Here is a 17,001-nt window from a genome sequence, read left to right on the forward strand (position 1 = left end):
CCAGCGCTTCCTGTACTTGATCGTACGGGTCCGCTCGCACATCGCTCGGTGTTTCCACCGACGTTGCCGTCGGGTCCACCGGGTTGGCAGATTGCCTAACCGGCGAACGCCTAAGGCCACTCCCGCCGAACGGATTCGAGCTCTCGCCCTTATCCGTTCCGTCCTTTTTCATTTCTTTTAGATTTTTTGGCATATTTGATCCCACGAGTAATCAGGTAACAAACGGTCCACTGCGCCAGTGACCTGCTTAGCGCAGCAAGGACTGGGATACTGTGGGGTGTGTCCCGGTGCCCCACAGGCAACCGTTAGAGACTGGCGTGACTTAACGACCCGCCAGCCTTCCAGGTACATCGGCACGGTTAGCTTCACACCTTCACCAATGGAGTCGGTTTCCGATAGAAATTCCATTGTCGTAATCCAAATTCTTTAGCGAGGGTCTTCATAAGGGGGGGGGTGTAGTTCTCTCGGCCGTACATCTGCATAAAGCAGACACGTTTCCACTCTGCACCACGGGGAGGTGGAACTACGTCGCAGAGCATGTATGTATGTATGTATGTATGTATGTATGTATGTATGTATGTATGTATGTATGTATGTATGTATGTATGTATGTATGTATGTATGTATGTATGTATGTATGTATGTATGTATGTATGTATGTATGTATGTATGTATGTATGTATGTATGTATGTATGTATGTATGTATGTATGTATGTATGTATGTATGTATGTATGTATGTATGGTTCTCCCATCGGTAGCAAGGTCCAGCCTATGTCTGTGTGGCTTGGCATTTGAATTGCTTCTCAGGCTTCCACGGCCGATGGTTCGCCGAGGGAAGGCATCCAACCTTAAGAGACCTACAATGGTTGGCAATCCACTCCGCTTGCAATAGTCTCTTCAGATTAACCTCAGATGCATTCCCTCTGAAATATCTGATTATTTATACAATGAAACACATCTTACCTGTCGGCAAACTTATGGGATTCGAACCCAAAAGTTTTTCTTGCCGATACCGGGAATCGAACCCAGTACGCCTGGGTTACCAGACTCGCGCCACCCTATCCACTAGACCACATCAGCGCTTCCATTCAATTCCAACCGATAGTGATGAATTAATAATGAAGAGATTGATATGGTGACCAATTCTAGTATTAAATCATAGAGTTTAAACATATTGAGGACCAAATCGGAGGTATATCGACTTTTGCTTTACGCTTTTTGTTACACAGAGCATAACTACTCCGAATTGTTGAATAATATTAAAAGAAATCAAATACGACTCTTTAATTAGCTCAAGGATATGGAATCTGCGAATATATTCCGTTTTATGTTTAAATACAGCTCAGCTAATTTCCGAAATCTTACACTTTATGTTTTTTTTTGTGGTTTTTAGTGTGACAAAAATATCACAAAAAAAATAAAACTAAGTTAGTTTCCATTGGTTTTCAGATTTTTAAAGAACCATTTCGAGAAAGAATAAGCCTAATGGGTTAAACTGCTATCAAAAAAGAAAAAAATCAATAATTCATCAGCTTAGTTTTATAAATATAAGCTTATTATTCTTAAAAAAAAAAAACAATAGTTTTCAAGAAAAAAATCAATGATTTTTCTTTTTTTTTTATATGTTTCCATTCATGACATATGACTTTTATTACTTGAAATGAATCTTTAAATTCGCCAAAGTTAAACTGACAGTGAAGTTTCATTTTTTTAATCCGGGATAGTAACGGTTTTCGTTCAAAAACACCATAGTTTTTGACCATTTTGTCTTTCGGCTCAATTTTCAGTCACCAACAATATTAGGCACTAGCTGATCCCATACGAACTCCGTTTCGCTTTCAACTTGGAATATGTCAACCGTTTGTACGAAAGTCAATTGCTAAGCATTTTCCAGATGCACTTCCGAATTCATTGTTAAGTAATAACTGCAAAAATATTGAACGATCACTTTTTCTGTAGTTATCAATTGAACGTGCCAAAAAACCCCCGTGTATAAATTTCAACTCGATCGTTGCATAACAACGCAATTATTGCCAAAAAGTTTAACCCCTTTCGGTGGCCTCTTATAAAATCTTTGATATCAATCCCTCAATACTCCCGTGTGCAAGTTTTCAAAGCAATCCATTGCAAAATATCGTCAATATTGCTAAAAACAGTAAAAAAATAATTAATATGGGCGACCCCTTTCGTCGACTCCTGGCAAAACTTTTGACATCTGAAATTAATTGCCGTCCCTTAAAATTACCGTGTGTAAATTTTCATCCCAATCCGAGGTATAATAGCGACAATATCGCAAAAATATTGAAAAGTTGATATGGACGACCTCTTTGGCTGACCCCTTACTATAATTTGGATAAGTGAAATCAATTGTTTGTCCCTAATAACTCCTAAGAGCAAATTTTCTTCCCAATCCGATGTATAAAATCGTCATTATCACTAAGATATTGAAAAGCTAATATGGACGACCCCTTTTGCCGGCCCCTTACACTGAATTTGATACCTCAAATCGATTGCACGTCCCTCAAAACTATCGTGTACCAATTTCAACGTCAATATCGCAAAAATAGCGAACAGTTAATATGGACGACCCCTTTGGCTGACCCCTTACACAAAATTAAACACTTGAAATCGATTGTTCGTCTTTTAAAACTCTCATGTGCAAATTTTCAACACAATCCGACCAAAAATAACGTCAAAATGTGAGGACGACCCCCTTCAAAAGGGGTCATCCGAAAGTCTGAAAACATTTTTCATCCTTCCTGGTCCTAATGAGCATCCATGCCAAATTTCAGACCTCTAACTCTTAAGACGGCTGAGTCTATAGAGGACAAACAAACAAACAAACAAAGAAACATACAGAAATTGCTTTTTATATATATAGGTAATAATTTTTTTCTTCATAAATATAAAGAGAACATGTGGATGATTTCAAATTAGTATTTTTTATGAAAATCGGTTCAGTAAATTTGAAGAAACAGCCAAAATAGTCATCCGGGTCTATATTACCATAACTGGCTAGTTTTCCTTTTTTTTAACCGTAAAGGAAGGTTTAATATTTACTATCACAACAAACTCTGTCCCAATGGGAAAAATAAAGCTTGCCTAATCCGGCGAATTGTTATGACCGACCACGTACGGCAGCAGACCTTTCCAGTTATGGTGACATTTTTACGATTGGCATAACAATATCTAGCCTTCCATCATCCACACGGGAAACCTTTTACTGTAAAATTTGAATTAACGGATATTTTGGGAAATATGATTAATATTCAAAATGTATGACTTTTTTTTTAATTTAAAAATGGTTGGCTCCAAGCTCTTGTCAATAAGCTCAGCTTCACAATGAGGAATTTAACTATAGAATATGTGTCCCAGATTGAAATTTAACTCTAATTTTTCTCTTTCTTCCAGGGTCCGGTGCCTGCATAACCGTAAAAGAAAACATACTTGTGGTAGATACTATTCTACCACAATACTCATGAACAACCGCGCCACCGGAGGGAAGCTTTTGCAACTTGTTCGGTCGAAAGTGACATCTCGACACTAGTCCATAAATATTATTCGCCAATATTTGGCCGCTTTTTGGTCGAACCTTGCATTTTTTTCCCCTCTGCCTGCCTCCTGGAACGCACCGGAGCCGGAGTTAGCTACTGTAAAAGAGGATTCGCCCATTCCTTCATTTACCGGAAACAACAGAGAACAGGCAGAGAAAAAGCCCACTCTTCCAATCCGGTTCCTTCCGGAAAACTCACTAACTAGAGGGACATGCGAGAGGGGAGCAATTTGGTAAAACATAGTATTTTATGAGCTCGTCAAATCGGTGTCGTACTCGCCAGTAGTAACGAGGGTTAACGTCTGTCCGGGTCATGAAAAAATGTGTAGGGGAAATAAGGGCATAATGGTCACCTTAAGGGAAATACATTTTATCCCTAAAAAGCTGTTCGGGTCAATATGACTCGAAGTGCAGATTCAAAACATCTTAATCATCATACCAATACACTACAGAACTGAAATTTATAGAGACCAAGTATTTTCTATGAAAATAATGATCAAATAAATGGGGAAAAAAAAAGTTAGTTGAGAAAATCGGTTTCATGAAAAGAAGATACAGCGAAACCAAAGGTAAAAATTGGATGTTGTTTTTTAAGCATTTTTCCAGCATTTTTTCCAAGTAGAGGGAAAACAGCACTTCCTTGATCTGCTGATCTCAAGGAAAGAGGACAACACAATAAAGTTTGGAATCTACCGGAAACCAACCTCAACTGACAGGTATATAACGGTCGACTCAAATCACTTTGGTGCTCAAAAACAAGCCGTCTTCCGAGCACATCGGCTGTACCATATTCCAATGGAAAAGCCTGAGTTTGAAGACGAGAAGCAAAAAAAAATTTGATGCAGGAATTGTGAATGGATACGACAATGACTTCGTTCGTAAAATTCTTCACAAGCACGTCCGAAAAAAGCACCGAAGTGTTGCAACAACACTAACACCGGAAAAAGAAGAATCGCAAAGAGTTAGTCTACCGTTTTATCCAAAAATGACTAACGGAATCAGCCAGATTCTTCTGCAGCATGGTCTAAAAACTGCATACAAGATTGGAAACACCCTCAAGGATCGTGTAGTGTCGCTTAAAGACAAGATTCCTGATGAGGATTGATCCGGAATTTACGAAATTCCATGCAGCAGCTGCCCGGCGATATAAATATTTATCAAACTCGCCGTAAATTCAAAGTCCGTCTCAAAGAACACAAAAATGCCGTTGAGAATGGGAGAATTAATGAATCGAATGTTGCCGCCCACACAACAGAGTTTGACCATTCCGTCGATTGGAAATAGGTCAAATTTAGGAAGTTTGTACGGAAAACATCACATCTGAATGCTTGGGAGTCGATGTTCATCAGCACCGCCGAAAAACCGTTGATGAACGAAGACGAGCCGCCGATCATTTCACCTCTCTTCAACCTGATCAACCAAAAATCCGCATAATACCAATTGCGTTCGACGAATACTACATCAAGTATGAAACTGGAGCTGTAATTATCGTTTGTGTAATCAGTCGGACTTCGTCCTGTAGATGGGCAACATCGAGCCCGAAACCGGTCGACAAAAAGGTAAAACGAAACGAAAAAAACAAATAAAATTACAAACCTGCCGAGTTGAACAAGATGTAGAATTCTAGGAGCCATTCAAATATTACGTAACGCAATTTTCGATCATTTTAAACCCCCCTCTCCCCTACGTAACACATTCGTTTCAGATTTTCTAAAATTCACAAAGCGTAACAAACTCTTATACCACCTTCCCACCTCCGCCTAAATGCGTTACGTAATATTTGAATCGTCCCCTACGGCAGAGGGTGCTTAACCTGTCAAAATCGATGGTACTACTAGTTTTACATCTAAATACTAAAGTGAAAAACCAAAATATGAATGAAAGTGATAGGGAAATTTGAGGATTTATAGGTACATGATGTTGCAATGTGTTTATTAAAAGCCAAGATGATAGAAGAAGATCTATTCAAAAAGCTTATTTCCATATGCTCAAATTTTTTAATATTTTCATCACTTAAAAAAGTTGTTGTTTTTTTTCGGGAATTTAACAGCGAGCTGTCATTCATCCCTAAAATTTTATTTTTTTTTATTTTATTTTTTTTTTAATATATTTCGACGTATTTGAAGAGAATATTACTTTTTAGTTTAGCGATAGATACTCTAAGAATTGCAGATGTGTTACCCATTACAAATGATTTATGGAACTGAATAGATTCTTTCGCGTGGGGTGCTCTTCTTACCTTGGGTGCTCGTTATGCCCTTATCTCCCCTTTTCCACAATTTCAACATTGACCCACATTGTGCTTCGGTCGACAAATTCATAAGTTGACCATCGTTTTTCTTTACGAGAAGTAATGGTTGGGTTTGACGGTCCGGTTCCGATCTGTTGATTTCTCATGTACGCGCCATGGATAAGAGCTTTTTTATTTGTGAAGATTTTGCATAAAGTAATTTCAAAGGTTTTGACAACATTGCATTTCTGATGAAATTCAAATTGTAACCACGAATCAAATAAAGGTAGAGTTTTTTTATTAATGTTGAAGCTGATTGCAAAACAATATAGAGCAGATGCGCCTTGGACAACGGCTTAAGGAAGCGTTTTTCATTATTTGAATAAATTCCCTTTCATCTTGGAATGACTCTCGACGCTTCGTCCGGGAATTGTTCAGACACAGATTTCGCCCTCAATTTTGCTCACGGCGCACAGATTTTACAGACTTTCGAAAATGAATATTGAATTCAATTTTCTAGATTTTACTAGAAATCTTGCTTGAATGCATTGGATGTATATCAGCTATCTTTGCTTAAAACTTGATTTCATTAGTAAAATCGTCATGGAACGTGATAGAAAACTATGTTTTGTAATATTTATCAACTCAAAAACAACCGTTTTAAAACCACAAGCCTTCACAATACCACCCCTCTCTCTACCGCTCATACGCATCACCTTGTTTGCTAAGGAATCAAGTATCCCCAGGGATCAAGTATCTTCATTTTCCCCTACACAATATTTAATTTCCGCATTACAACCTACTAGTTCAAATTGACTCAAGTAAACGTTACTGAAAAATTGTGCAAAAAATCGTGAGTAAGTTTTGAACCAAAACTAAGCTTTTTAACCCGAGTTTGAGAAATTCAAAAATGACCCCAAATCGACTCAGCCTAATGCAGAGTTCAATAATGGTTTTAAATAGGTAAGTATGAACGTGCCTTTTGGCGTTCACCAAAATTGTCCATGTTATATTGAAAAAAAAAAAAACATCTTCAAAAAGAATTTAATTTTGGCACGTTCTCTCTGTTTTTGTTCTGTTTATTTCCTTGGAAGCGCGGATTACTGGGTTGCTATATAAATCAATGATTATAAACAATTCACTTTACTTTGAACGATGGCTATTACATTACTAGCAGTAGCTGCAACTCTTGTGCATATCGTTGCAGCAAGTTCAACACCTGGCGCAATGGTTTTCAAAAGTGTCAAGCAAGCTAAGCTCGAGTGTAGAGCTTACCTCAAGAAAACAGATCACTGTAATGATCTGTGTGAGTTGACAGTTCTTCGATCGTGGGATAAATGTTCTGGATTGATCGGAGTTCCATTCGCTCAGCATTATCAACCGAACGTTAGTAATGTAATTAACTACTATGACCGAACTTCGGAATGTATTTCGTCAGCATCCAAGACAAGCGAGGGATGTCACCAAGCGACTGTTGAAAGTAATTGTTTCAAGAAACATTATGGAAGTCCTGTTGGAAGTTCACAGCTAGCATCCCTGACCGATCTGCAGCTTCAAAGCGTTCTTGAGTCCTGTGCCAGTATGCTAGGAATGACGCCTACCGCTGTTATGCTCTCTAGGCTCTACGATTTCAATTTGGACCATAACTCCCGCTGCCTTATGCGTTGCATTCTTATTCGTGAAGGATTGTACAGTGATATCTGTGGACCGGATTTGGATCGTGTGTACGTGCAATGTGGAGGATACGATCAACCATTGCAAGACTTCAAAGCTGATGCCCAGAAGTGTGTGGATAACCTTCGATCTCAATGCATGGACAAATGTATGCTAGCAGCTAAAATAGCCAGCGAATGTTTGCCTAAGGGAAGTGGTTTTACACCAAAGTTTGTGAAGTTGGGCGATTTTATCCAAATTCTTCGGAACTTCCTTTCACAGATTAAATCGTTTTCTGAGCAGCAAAATACACTACTGTTTGCATCAATGATAAATGCAATTGAGGAGTTAATTGGAGCTCTTGAAGGACTTCGAGAATTCGGCGAAATTCAATTGGAGCCACTGACGGTGCTGTTGGCGCAAGTTCAAGATATTTTTGAAGTTCCTGCAATGAAATGAATAAATAAATCAACCGAAACCTTTTTCTTTTTTAGGTATAGTTTTTTTCTTGTTCGAATAGAAAGATATTTCAGGAAAACATTAAATCATTGTTTGTTTATTTTATGGTGAATGTCTTAGCTAAGAGAAATCGTTGAGAAGCAATTTCATCACAAACTAAATTTTTATTCAAGCACAGATCAACTATTTTGAAGTGTTGCTGTGGGGATCACTTACACTTTACACAACCCATAACAAAAAAAAAAATGAAAACGAATTAAAAACATTGCACACTCACACCATAGGATTGAGAGTAAGAAAACCGTACTTTTTTTTTTTTTGTTTCGATTATAGTCGTTTTACCATCTTTATGGCATTCGCGACTTTATCAACGTTACAGTTGGCGGATCGTTATTGAGAAACTATCCGGTACAACTGTGTTCGATGTGTTCGGCTCGAACTCGCGGACATCGGCTCAGGAGACAACAGACTTGCCAACTGAGCTATTTCACAAGCCCAAGAAAACCTTACGAAAAGTGAAACGTGAAGTGAAACGCCATAATTTAAGTGACATGTCAAATATTTATTTGCAACAAGTGCCGGTTGCGAGAAAGACGAATTCTACGCACAGCTGGACGTGAATACGACCGCTGTCCACAACATGATATCAAAATTGTCATCGGGGATTATAACGTTCAGTCGCCCAGGATGAGGAATTCAAACTGCCAAATGGAAGGTTCAAGGTGCACCAGCTGACCAACGAGAACGGCCACAGACTAATATATTTCAGCGCCTCCAAACGAATGGCCGTACGTAGCTACTTCGCCGGCGTTGCAAACGAAGTAGAGCTACTCCCAACGATGAGCCATTCGCCAACTGAACAGCAACAAATTGGCTGGGAAGGACGGCAACGCAGCTGAACTCATCAAAATCGTCTCGGATAAGTTCGCCCATTGCCTACACTGGTTGACACAGAACAGCTACCGGAGGAGTGGAAAGAGGGGGTAATATGCCTCGCCTCATCTACAAGAAGGGCGACAAATTGGACTGCGAGAACTATCGAACGGTCACTCTCCTAAATGCCGCCTACAAAGTGTTGTTCCGAATCCTACTCGGCCGCCTCACGCCACAAGCAAACAGATTCGTGGGAGCTTCATGGAGGGACGGTCTACGACGATCTTTACACTACGGAAAATCTTCCAAAAATGCCGTATATATCAAGTCCCTATGCACATTTATTCATTGACTTCAGAGCCGCATACGACACGATCGACCGTGACGAGTTAATGAAAATCATGAACGAGAACGGTTTCTCCGGAAAGCTGACCAGACTTATTAACCCTTATTCGCTATGGGCCCAGCATGCTTCCACTGCACAAGAAGTATCAAACTACGCATTGAAAAATGAGCACTTTTCTGTTCAAATGAAAGTTTCAACGCAGGTTTCAGTGGTGGAATAGAGTCATCTGTATTCACATTTCGTCTATTACGTCATATCTTAGCTACATAATATATTTGCGATTACTATTTTGTCGCTATTCACACTTGCATTCCCTAACCAGAAATGTACTGAATTATGTGTGATATTCTGAGCTAACCACTCAGAATACCTGGCAACACTGCTGTATTACCACGAACCTAACTTGAGTAGTCTTGTTTTACCGTTTGATGATGTAAACATTAATGCTGTTATCAATCATCATCACTTTCCTATTGTTTGGCAATCATCAATTGCGAATTGCCCAAAGCTTGCGGTGAACTAAAACAAACAATGTGTAGGTTCAGCGTGGAGTTGAAGGATGCGTCAGCTGACGAATCGATTCGATCCGTAAAACGTTTGGCTCCCTTCAATTCGCAGTTGAGAATGCTGAACAGCATCGCATGCTTCATTCTCGGTAACGCATTCGTGAACGCGTCAGCTGGCTGATCCTCATTAGGGCATCCGCAGCAATCGCGAGCAAAGTGAAAATGCTCGCGAGTTTAATCACTTCTATACCGCACCGGGGGTTAGTATCAAGGTGAGCAAAATAGGGCCGTTGCCGTCGGGACCGACAAAATCACCAAATTTGCTCACTAGAAAGGGGCGAGAGCAAACATGCACTGAAAAAATTCTACCGTTTTAAGCAGAATTAAACAACAAGAATTAAAAAACAAACAACTCGATTCTGAATCAATGTGAAGTGGCCAGCAATATGGCTCGGTATGACGGAAGCGAACCACTTTGACATACATACACGAGCCGAGGGCTTCAACGGAGTTGTCAAAAATCGCATCTTGGGCAGAAACTTTTTTTTATTGCACAAAAACTAATTCCATGAAATATTTCCGAAAAGCCCTTCAAGTTCGACGATTGCTTGCTGAAGATTTAATGGAGTAATAATAATCGAGACCAGTGCGCTGTGCAGGATTTTTGTATCCAACCGGCCAATATGGGTGGCATTCCAGTACTGTCCCTACCGATTCGGCTTTCGAAACGAGGTCTCTCAATAAGTTTGCAACTAATGGGACCCAGTTTTTCGGAGCAGCAACTATTTCAGTCACTACGTTGGATAGAAAAAAGTTGGTGGTTTTTTCTAGAAAAGTATGATTTTAATAGAAATATAATAAATAAATAAAGTTGAATTTTAGTTGAACTATTTAGTTTGTTGAATTTTGTTTTTCGGGTCCATGTGTTAGGAAATATAAGTGCCCGGCGTTTTGAAAGCAAAATCGAGCTTAATTCGAAAATACATTCTTATCTGAACTTATTTTATTCAATCAAGTCGTCCTACAATTCAATAAGTTTTTAATCACAATCCAGCAAACGGGTGAAACGGAATTTGAAACACCGTAAGGGAAACTCAACGCTTTGCCGAAAGGATCAAAGTTGAATCGGTCGCCGAAAACAACCACCACCGGTTGAAAGCGGTGTCCTATAGATATGATGACGAGGCCAAGCGAAGCAAACATCCTGCTAACTGCTAAGAAGTTCTTGCTGCATCCGTCATCGGACCCGATTGCTGGTCGTCTAAGCTGCTTGGCCTTAATGCATTTGCTGCTGCTGTACGGCATGTTCAACCAGGATGTAGACTTTGACGTCACGTTACGGATAGCAGCTAACCCGTCGAATAACTGCCAACAATCCCCAGGCCCTTTTAAGCCCAACATTAATCGAAATTTTAGCAAAAAAAACTGACGACTCCGAAAATTTACTCGGTCCGTATTAATTTAAGATTAAGATTTTCTTCAAAAGTTTTCTCAGTGCAATGCTAAATTTGAAAATATAATTATGCTACCGCCCGGTGCGCAAAAGAGTGTGTATCCTAAAACCGGTCCGCTGAAATGAGCAAAACCGGGCCGCGTATACTCACTTATTGGTGCGTTTGCTCTTAGAGATGTGTCCCAAAGAAAGCTGACCACATATCACGATCACCCTGATGAACTTTTCATACTTTATCCAAGTGTTCCATCCGCTGATGGACCCGCGCCTCCTCTAGGTACTGCATTCAAGAGATATTGTCCTCCGTGAATGTGAAAGGAGTGTCACGCCCAATTCACCCATAAAGTTTGCTAACCACAAACCTTCCTTCATCGCAAGGCACTGAACTTCAGTTTCAGCTCTAATCGATTACAGACTGATCGTCTGTTGACGTTTCGTTGACCACGAAATCAGATTCTCAAAGATCATGAATACCTGACCCGATTCAGATGTTAGGTCATCGGAATCATCGGCACATTCTGCAAATGCATCTTCGATTATTGTTTCCGTACGTCGAAGGGATCGCAAAATTCAGGCTGCTTATGACTATCTCGTCTCCAGTCCCTTGTCGATGGAAGTCTTCCGGAAAAAGCAGTCCTCCTCAGTCCCTTCAGCTTGTTGGCGATTCGAAGTTGCTCATCATCGTCATCGTCGCCATCGCTACTGTCAAAATAGTTCTCGTCTCGCTTCAATATTCTGAATCTTTCGTTGGTTCTGGGGGTTGATATCCTCAGAATGTGAACGCACAGCAAATCTCGCAAGGCAACCCCAGAAAAGCATCCTCTTTTAGCTAACAGGGCTCTTTCTCAAAAGCTCCAAGAATTGATCAGACTTCGATCGAAAGCATTCGCCCACAATGCTCTACAAATCAAGAAGTGGTTGAAATCGCTGGCTCCTTTGCAGCACCCGGAACAGCTTCCAATCATGGAAACAAGCTCGCGCAAGCTAACCACAACGCAGCCCCTAAGCACGAGAATAATCTTCTCGGTTTTCAGCTACATGTAATTTTGCCCTGTTGCCCCAACGCTTTGACCGGTCTAAAAAGCCGGAAGACAACATTCAGCAACAAACGTCAGATCTAGCTCAGCTGTGAGTTGCTGAAGATGCTGGCAACTAACCATCGTCCGAAACAACTCCTTCAAAGCCACAGAAAAGTCATACTGCAACCTTGGATGATCTCACGCGTGCTGACTGAATTTTCCATCGAATGGAAACATGACTTTTGCTTTGTAAATTACTCAACTGAATGATCCTGTTTATTTTCTATTACACGCTCGTACTATGCATTTAACATTTGGGTAAATCGAAAATACTTATTGCAGCAGAAAATTACTCATTTCCGAAAGAATGGAATTATTAACTCTTGATAACGAATTCTCGTAAAGTGTTAATAAGCTATTACTCTGCCACTTCCCTTAGTCTTACTTACTACACTGACCACAGGGCGGCTCAATATAGCGAGAGTAACGCGATCCACTGCGCTGGTGGTCCTCTGCGCATGGATCAGCTAATAACTGCACAACCAAAGCACGCCCAGTTAATCCGGGGTGTTGCTCTAGCTGGACCTGTGCAGCTCTGCGCTGCTAAGTTGTGATCCTGAGACTCCTCCCGTCTGTCGGACGTGAACTTACGCTTGCTAACCGCAGCGTGGCTTGTAACGTCATCGAGAGTAACCCTCTTGCACAGCAGAGTCGCGCAGTGGAAGCGTGCTGGGCCCGTAATCCGTTTAATATTTCATTTCAACAGATTATGGGTTCAGATCCGTATGGTTTCGAATAACAGTAATAGTTGCAAGCGTCAGTTAACACTTCTATCGAGGTGGTAGAGATTGATCGCGGTTTATCGTAGCTTTTTCATAAATAAGTAGAACACTGAAGTGAGTGACTAGTGTGTGTAAGGTTTTTCCCGAAAAATCTGCCTTCGAAGCAACGAACGACTGCGTAAGAACGTTAACAGCATGCAGCCAGAATGATATGTCATCTCACAATCAGAGGGTCAATTTGAATAGTCGATACTTCCGAGTAATCACACGATCGGCAGCGACACCCCAACGATACGGCGAACGATAAGCGAGAGCAACGACCAAAACTCGCAGTTCAATGGCGGTTAAGCGCGGCTTCCTGGCTAAAAACCACCACAGTGTATACACATATATCAAGATAGCAAAACTCACTTCCATTTGAACCGTTGAGTCCTCAACACGTACGCCGGAGCGTCGTATCGTTGCTTTGTACCTGCAGGAACCTTTTACATTATTTATTTTATCCTTACCTGTTTTTCAATCAGCACTTTACAGTGCTAAAATTATTTTCATTTTCTGTTATTCATATTTTTCTCATTTCTTTCCAGCATGGGGAAATCATCAGCCGGCTCAAGAGCCGGAAGAAAACGGATTGCCGAACCTAATTCAGGTCCATCGCCCAAAAAAAGTTGAAATTCCCAATTCATTTGATGTCCTTCATAACATCGGTGATACGAAAATATTCATATTTAATTCTGATAAGAGTACTAGAAAACCTTCTTCATAAGGTTTCGCCAATCACGGTCACGATTTCAGACTTCAATACCTTTCGGAAAGAAATCGTCACTTGACGCCACAACCCCATCACCCTCAAGTTTGGCGATGAAGTACAAACCGATCCAGCCCAAGTATCGAACAGTATCAACGAGTACTTTTGCAACGTGGGGTCTCAATTGGCTTCAAATATCGTCAGCACCGGAGATATTCAACAGTTCAATGCTATTAGTTCGCATCCACCCTCCCTGTTCTTGAGACCGGTATCTGTTGCAGAGGTTCTGTTAGAGATCAGTAACCTTGACACCAACAAATCATCTGGTCTAGATAATATTTCTGTAGCTACAGTGAAAGCCCAGCTTTTTCCAACATCTTGACAGACATCTTCAACGAAACTATCGAAACTGGTGTCTATCCTGATGCATTGAAACTAGCCCGCGTAACTCCTGTCTTCAAGTCAGGTGATAGCTATCAAATGTATCAAACTACCGTCCAATTTCAACGCTCTTTGTCTTGAACAAAGTCATTGAAAAACTACTCGTCACTCGAATAAATGAATATTTAACTAGATATGACCTTGAAAACCCACGCCAGTATGGTTTCAGAAAGGGGTGCAGCACTCTAACTGCAACAACCGAACTTTCGGAGGACGTGTACGATGATCTGGAAAACCGTAGATATGCTGGTGCCTTATTTTTGGACCTGAGGAAAGCGTTTAACACCATTGATCATGCCTTGCTGTTACAGAAATTGGAATGGTATGGATTACGTGGACAACCACTTCGGCTAATCGAAAGCTACAATTTGTTTCCTTAAAAGGAGCTTCAAGTAGTAAAAGATTCATATCAACGGGAGTAACGCAGGAAAGCAACTTGGGCCCGCTGTTGTTCTTGATATTTATCAACGATCTCCCCCTGTTGAATCTGCACGGCAAAGTTCGGCTCTTTGCCGACGACACATTGATATCGTACAGCAATTCCAATTCTCTCCAGATAGTGGAATGGATTGGAAACGATCTGGAAATCCTTCAGCATTACTTCGACTGTAATCTCCTCTCGTTAAACTTGCTGAAAACTTCGTACATGCTGTTCAATTCTGGTCGTCGTCTGCTGCCAATAATTCATATAGGCAACACTCTAATTGAACGAGTGAACGAGTTTAAATATTTAGAACTACTTTTCGATGATACCTTAAGCTGGAGAGCCCATATAGAGCAACTTAAACGAACATTGGTGGTGCCATATGGGAAATTTGTGCGTTCATTCCAACTCACTGGCTGAAAAATGTATATTTTGCGCTGTTTCACTCGAGGCTGCAATATCTGGTGTCACTATGGGGTAAAGCCTGTATAAGCCGCCTAAGGGAGTTACAGGCCATGCATAATAGAGCGTTAAAGGCTGTCTTCAGATTGCCGTATTTGTACCCTTCCGAACTGTTATATAGTATGGACGATTCAGCACTTCCCATACGAGGTGCCCGCGAATTTCAAACTCTGTTATACACCTACAAACTCCTAACAAGCAGGGATTCCCATCACAACATGCGCTTCGAAAGAATGACGTCTCACCGCTCATCCAGAAACGCAAATCACCTTCGTCTGCTAAGGGTTAGATCAGAACTTGGAAAGAAGAAACCCAGTTACTTCGCAAGTGAACTCTACAACAATCTACCAGACACCTTAAAACAATGCCCAACGTCCTCTCGTTTCAAATCACAACTTTTGTCGATCTGCAAGCAAAACATCCATTATTTCCTCCGCTAGTATCTCCATGCCACATAGCTAAAAAATTGTTATTCTTTTTATACTCGCCCCTCCACCCAGACCACCGCCGCCCACAAGCCACTCCATCCAGCCGCCACCGCCAATCCTCAAAACACCTCATCACCCTCCACCGCCACCACCACAATGCTGCAAACTAATGAATATACCACAACTCTATATTAAAAATGGTTAAATAGCCTATGAGTAGCCCCAACCATTCCTTCAAAGAGGGTTAATTTGCTCACTGGAATGGTTTTACATTTTGTGAAAAAAATTGTATTTAAATGAATTGTTAAACTGTTTTGATAGGGTTTTGTGCCTGTTGGAGAAGAGGCTTGGAAGAAGCTTAACTCCACTGGGCTTTCCCTATCCGAGGAAAAAATAAAATAAAATTTAAAAAAAGGTTATTCACTGGTGTTGCACTTTTTGATATTGAAAAAGCTTTTGACAGTGTTTGGCACAAAGGTTTAGTAGATAAATTAGCTCGATTTGATTTTCCTGTATATCTCAAAAAATTATTTAAAATTTTTTGACTAGCCGAACCTTAAAAGTAAGCTATACAAATTCATGCTCTGAAAGGACACCCATTAGAGCTGGTGTCCCTCAGGGCAGTATACTTGGGCCAATTTTATACAATATTTTTACTTCTGATCTTCCTGATGTACCAGAAGGAAAAGGTAGAGGAATATTTGCTGATGATACTCTGTTTTCAGCCAAAGGTTGGAATTCACGGGTGGTACGCAGTAGATTGCAACAAAATTTGAATTCCTTTGTGAATTACTTGAAAATGTCGAAAATTTCTCCTAACGCTTCCAAAACTCAACTTATTTTATTTCCCCATAAACCAAGAGCTGAATTTTTAAATCCTAATGAAAATCATTCCATAACTTTTAATGGGGTTTCATTAGAATGGTCTGATCGCGTGAAGTATTTGGGACTCACTCTTGATCGGAATCTTACTTTTAAAAATCACATTGAAGATGTTCAATCTTAATGTAATAAATACATAAAATCTCTTTATTCTCTCATCAACAGGAAATCCAGACCATGCGTGATGGATAAGATGCTCATCTACAAACAGGTGTTCCGTCCAGCGATAATGTATGCAGTTCCGATCTGGTCTAGCTGCTGCGCGACGAGGAAGAAAGCCATCCAGAGGATTCAGAACAAGGTTCTGAAAATGATTTTGCGGCTTCCACCTTGGCACAGCACCGAAGATCTTCATCGGATTGCGGGCATTGAATCGATCGAAGAGATGGCCAACAAAATCATCTCCAACTTCAGAGGCAAATCGATGCAGTCTTCCATCGCCGAGATTCGTTCTCTTTACAATTAAATTAGTTTTTAGGATCTTGGATTATGTTTATCATTTTTTTTTGCTCTACAGGAGATTCTCCTATATATCAAATACTTTATTGTTATAGCAATTTAAATCAAATAAACAATGTTTAGAATTTACTGAATCAAAGAGTTGAACTGATCATAATTGATCTGAACACCTAATTTACTTTAATAATGTAACTTAAATGTAATGATTAAAAGACTAATAAAGACATATTTAAAAAAAAACGTTGATAAGGTACACAAAAACTTTTAAGTTAACTAAGTTT

The 17,001-nt window shown here is 40.2% G+C and overlaps 1 protein-coding gene across 1 annotated transcript; it reads left to right on the forward strand.

Annotated features, from left to right (window-relative positions):
- The first annotated feature begins 6,940 nt into the window (after window positions 1-6,940).
- Window positions 6,941-8,796, forward strand: LOC129737969 (general odorant-binding protein 45-like). The gene is made up of 2 exons (XM_055729143.1): window positions 6,941-7,637; window positions 8,576-8,796. Exons 1-2 carry the CDS (start codon window positions 6,941-6,943, stop codon window positions 8,794-8,796), a joined length of 918 nt encoding a protein of 305 aa, XP_055585118.1.
- The last annotated feature ends 8,205 nt before the right edge of the window (window positions 8,797-17,001 follow it).

Source organism: Uranotaenia lowii, chromosome 1 (assembly GCF_029784155.1).
Source record: "Uranotaenia lowii strain MFRU-FL chromosome 1, ASM2978415v1, whole genome shotgun sequence".
In the NCBI taxonomy this organism is placed as follows: Eukaryota; Metazoa; Arthropoda; class Insecta; order Diptera; family Culicidae; genus Uranotaenia; species Uranotaenia lowii.

Excerpts from the sequence above, each read along its gene's own strand:
- LOC129737969 (XM_055729143.1), top strand. The coding sequence starts at position 6,941 with ATGGCTATTACATTACTAGCAGTAGCTGCAACTCTTGTGCATATCGTT. Across the intron at positions 7,638-8,575 it reads AGCTAAAATAGCCAGCGAAT|TCGCCCAGGATGAGGAATTC; the intron begins GTTTGCCTAAGG and ends TATAACGTTCAG.